The sequence below is a fragment of the Cryptotermes secundus genome, unplaced genomic scaffold (genome assembly GCF_002891405.2).
Source record: "Cryptotermes secundus unplaced genomic scaffold, Csec_1.0 scaffold50, whole genome shotgun sequence".
In the NCBI taxonomy this organism is placed as follows: domain Eukaryota; kingdom Metazoa; phylum Arthropoda; class Insecta; order Blattodea; family Kalotermitidae; genus Cryptotermes; species Cryptotermes secundus.
The window spans coordinates 413,428-418,853 of NW_019721758.1; the positions used below are offsets into that span (position 1 = coordinate 413,428).

At 38.1% G+C, this 5,426-nt stretch overlaps 1 protein-coding gene across 1 annotated transcript; it reads left to right on the forward strand.

The window, feature by feature from the left end:
• Positions 1-3,245: 3,245 nt before the first annotated feature.
• On the forward strand, positions 3,246-5,116 carry LOC111875604 (uroporphyrinogen decarboxylase). The gene has a single exon (XM_023871972.2). The coding sequence runs from the start codon at positions 3,401-3,403 to the stop codon at positions 4,457-4,459; it is 1,059 nt and encodes a 352-aa protein (XP_023727740.1). The 5' UTR covers positions 3,246-3,400; the 3' UTR covers positions 4,460-5,116.
• The last annotated feature ends 310 nt before the right edge of the window (positions 5,117-5,426 follow it).

The following is a 5,426-nucleotide window of genomic DNA, read 5'->3' on the forward strand; positions in this document are numbered from 1 at the left end:
ACTATTCACACAGACTCAACTCAAAGTCAAAGTCCAAGTCAAAGTTATGTTACCACCCACAGTTAGTCAGCCAGTGTCTTGGTGTCAAGCACCAAGAATAAGCATTACCTTATGACTGGCATTTTACCACCACTCAATACGTCTTGGCATATAGTGTATTATAGAAAATTCTTCCTTTTTTACCATATACAAGTTCTCTGTCAGTACAGGTTTTTCAAAGCAGCTCATGCCTATCTTACATATCTTGTTACAATGGCAGCTTAGTCACCTGAATAATCATAAGCTTGATCACTGCCAAGTTTAACCTTTAAGTGCCGAAGTGCCCCGTTTGTGCCAGTGGTGAGTAAGGTCGTCGTGGCCAAAGTACCCCGTTTTGGCCAGTCAGGCATTTAAACTCCGCTAGTGGAAGCGCGCGCACACGCCGCTAGTAGAGGCGCATGCACAGTCCTAAATATTTATTTTTAAATGTATTAATTACCAGATATACTTGAGTAAAACCCTAATAGAGGAATTAAAATAATATCTAAATGAACAACAGCAAATAAAAATATACGTATGAGTTATGCCAAAACTTATCCACGATCCAGTAATTTTATTGCAGATTCTGCAAATAGGTATGTTAAAAATATATTGTAAAATTTGATGTACATACCTTGTTTGTTGTTACCAGCTTGATGTATATATAGGCTGAAATTATACTACAGTATTCAATTTCACTATGAACACACACAAAACAGATCGCACTCTGTATCTCAGCCACGATGCAGCTGTCTGTTCACTCAAATAGAAGGGGCAATAATCTTTTGCAGCTCTAACAGAAGGTCTTAGCACTGAAGAAGGGACCCCTCTAGCTTTCTCTTGAATAGCCATGCTTTCATTCTTCTGTCCTTCAGTCAAAAGATTCGAAAATCCGAAGAGTGTAAGAAGTGCTAGCAGAAGACCAAATGATTTTATTGCTTCCATCTGTTTTATGACACCAGGGACTGCTAAAATTTGTCAAGTGTTACAAACAGAAATGAATTTATAATGCAGAACAACTCTGTGAAGAACTGGGAAACCATTTTTGCAGTACGCATCAAAATTAAAACACAAAAAATTGAAAATAAGAGTATAACACTTTGTATTAAAAATTTCAAATCTTCCGTTATAATATGCGGCACTATGTTCTTTGCTGATATAAAGAAAGTTAATTCCATCCATTTATCATAAAAATTGAGCTAGATACAGCATTTTTAAACACAACGCTTAAAATTGATTAAGCGCCTAACAGGAACGGACATTTAAACGCAGAGTAGCAATGGGCATTTAAACGAGCACCAGCAGCAAGCATTTAAATAAACTCCCGGTCAGCTCAAGCTTACCACTACTTCGAAGTCCGGCATTTAAAAGTTAAGTTTCTTATATTTTTTATGTCTAGCTGCACCTTGTCCTATACCATGAACATGTCTGTTCCCATGATATTGTATAACTTCTGGATGTTGCCTGAACAACTAATTACATACATATAGAAGGTTGAAAGTCGTGTGCAAATTGCTGACCAGTGTGCACCTTGGAAAATTATCAATGCTGCAGAGAACCTTGTTTTGTAAGCACTGTAATTTTAAGATGTATATGTCTGCCAGTAATTCACCAGTGTGGCAGGCATAAGTCATTTCTGATCTGATTAGTGCCTTATGGAGGGTTAGTTTAATACTGGTGCTCAAATGCTCACTTTTGAATAGGGAGCAGATTCTAATAAATGTTCTGAAGGTCTTTGCAAATTTTTCAGATTAACTTTCTCAAATAGTCAAGACGCTAACCGGATGTAAATTTTGAGGAAGTCATTTAAACGGGCATAAGGACAAGGATCTCAGTGTCACTGCATACTTTATATACTTGCTGCACTACAGAAGATCCTTCTGGGCATATGCCATGGAAACCTGCTTAGATGCCACCCCCCAGCAACAGCATTCTCTGCTGGCTTCACAATTCTGGCTTTCAGCAGACATACCACAATAAATAACAGTTTTGCCAATCTGTTTGTGCTCTGTATTTTATGACTGCCTTTAAAATGACTGGTGGGCAATGCAATGACTTTGGATGGAAGCAGCGGTGGCCTAATCAAGGGAGTGTACTTGCATGGTGGGACCAAGGAAAAACACAAAAATCCTGTCAGTTAGGCGATGTCCCAGGCGAAATTCGAACCCAGTACCCCCAAATACAAGTCCCAAACACTTCTACCAAGCTAGCATGTCTGGTGATGTGTTAATATTAACACTACCAAGTTTCAATCTTCAACTGCAATACACATTATTATAGTAAAGTAAAAAGTAAAAAAGTAAAGGCTGCAGACCATAAATTTTCAACACTGCTACTATGACAGCCCAATCGTTCTGCGCTGTGTACACCCTCTATCCGCTCCATCCTCAGGCTTGTCTCTCAAAGATCCAGCTTAATGCTAACCTACATTACCATCGAGAATAAATTAGAACTATATTGTATTTAACATTTTTGAGTATAGATTAATTTATGGATTTTGATAGTCCTGAATGGCAGTGTTCATTCATAAATAGTGCCATTCATGTTGGAACAGGAATAAAGTATTAAGCAATACCGATGCTCAGCATAACATCTGAAGCGTAATCAACCACATCATGTTGGAAATGGTTCTCCGTAGTTTAATTTCATTCTCATGCGGACCTGGAGATCGTCCTAGTTACAGTCACAACTAAGAATTACAGTTTAATTATATTCGGCAGGATAACCGGGACTCACTGACAGAATTGTGAAGAGAAAGTCGTTGCTTCCATAAGCTTGGTACGTGCAAGTTATTTTATTTAATATGGTAGACAGAACTGGCAAGATGGGAAGTTGTGGTTCAAATCACAAACGCCCTAACGCAAAATATTGCTGCAGAAAGTCAGCGGAACCTAAATGATTTGTATTGGTCCAAATCAATCACTTCATTCCACAGGCGAATGACCAATTTGAAACATAGAAGCTTAAAATGACGAAGCCAAATCTTCATCTTCATCTTTATTAACATCCGTAACTGTTACAAAGTAACACATGGACAAGTCATACATGTAGTACAATCATTCGGGAATCCTTTGCCCACGGCCNTTCCGCCGTTCACATGCCAATATCATGCATTTCGCTGTTAATCCATTACGTTGGCTGGTTTGGGTATTTATTCCTGCAAATGTTGGTCAAGATCGTCAAGATGGTTACGTTCGTCTAAATCAACTGCAGTGTTGGTACTTCCGGTGTATGGGTGACAGCTGACTGGTGACATGACTGGTTTAAAGCGAAATTCACTTGAAATTTAAATTTGTTTCTTGTTACGATACTGAGCATTGTGTGAAAATTTGGTAGTGGTGAGAGAAAAATACATAAACATCATTAGAAGCGATTTTAAAACATGAAGTTTCCAGTATTAAAGAACGATCGAATTCTACGAGCAGCACGAGGGGATGATGTAGACAGAGTTCCGATTTGGATAATGCGTCAAGCAGGACGATATCTTCCAGAATTTCGCGAATTGCGATCGAAACATGATTTTTTCACAATATGTCAGACTCCCGAACTTGCTGCTGAGGCGTCCCTACAACCAATTCGAAGATTCGACCTCGATGCATGTATAATATTTTCGGACATTCTTGTTATTCCTCAAGCGCTTGGAATGACTGTTGAGATGCGTTCTGGAGTAGGCCCTGTATTGCCAGAGCCTCTTATTGCTCCAAAAGACATTGACAGACTCGACAATACAGCAAGCATTGTGCAAAAATTATGTTATGTTGCTGAAGCAATATCACTAACACGTAATAAACTTGATGGTAAAGTACCTCTGCTTGGGTTCTCAGGAGCGCCGTGGACATTAATGGGCTATATGATTGAAGGTGGAGGTTCGAAAACATTGTCTAAAGCCAAAGCATGGTTATATCAATATCCAGATGCTTCTAAGCATTTGCTGAAAATTCTGACAAATGCAGTTGTTGATTATTTAGTGATGCAGGCATGTGCAGGTGCTCAGCTGCTGCAAGTGTTTGAATCCAGTGCAGAACATTTGGGTCCAGAGTTGTTTAAAGATTATATTCTTCCATGTATCCGAGATATATCGTTTCGTGTGAAGGCTGAAATTAAGGCAAGGGAGCTAGATGACATTCCAATGACAATTTTTGCTAAAGGTGCTCATTATGCTTTACCAGACTTGGCAGAAAGTGGTTATGATGTTATAGGACTTGATTGGACTATAGACCCAGAAGAAGCTAGGCGGAAGGTTGGTTCTGGTATCACTTTACAAGGAAATCTTGATCCATGTTCTTTGTATGCACCAGAAGCAGAGCTTAAGAAACTGACAAAGGAAATGTTGAAGAAGTTTGGTAAAAGTCGATACATTGCAAATTTAGGCCATGGAATTTATCCTGATATGAAGCCAGATCACGTGGCTACCTTAATAGATGCTGTACATGAAGTATGAGATGCTGAAACAGTAGTACTGAAATCTGAGTCTTGCAGTGTAAAATGACAGACTGAAAGGGCTGTGATTATTCCATAACATTTAAAATGATATGTACCATAACATAGCATACAGCTATGTTACAGTCCATATCAATTTAAATAAATTATGTTGCATGAAATGTAGTTTGTTGATCTGCATACTTGTAATCCAATAGTTGATAGCTTTGATATAACAAATGTATTTTCAACAAAATTATAAAAAGAAGAAAATTAGAGGTTGACTCTAAGAAAGGTTACAATTGTGATTCTTTAATTTTTAAAACAAGTTTCTATGAACTACATTAAATATTGAAGATGATAATAGTCACATTCCTACATAACACATGCATTTGATAATTATAATTAAATAACCCAGTCTGGTATTTATATTACATAAAATCCTGTTAGAACATACACTGACATGGATGTGTCTGTGCACTTAGGACAACAGAAAACAAAAGATTTTGAAAAATTAACAAGGAGGAAGTAGTACTAGCTATGGCCCCACCATAGCTCAGGCAGTTAGTCACTGGCTTCCCAGTGCGGTGATGCGGGTTTGAACCCTGGTCTGGTCATGTGGGATTTTTAGTGGACAAAGTGGCACTGGGGCAGGTTTCCTCCAAGTACTTTAGTTTTCCCTGTCAATCTTCATTCCATCAGTTCCACAATCACCATCATCCATCATCTGGGGCTGGTTCAATAGACCAAGTGGACTTAGTCACACCCCACTACTACAAATAATAATGATGATAATAATAATAATAATAAGTAATACTAGCTAAGCCAAAGATACATGAAAATGTGAAGAACATAAAACAGTGGTTACAGTAATAAGGTACTAGAGGCATTAGAAAAGGTAATTAAAGAATCACTGTGCCTGAGTGGAGAGTGAATAACAGCACTACATTAGACCAAGTAAACACTGCAATAGTCAGATTTACAAGAAT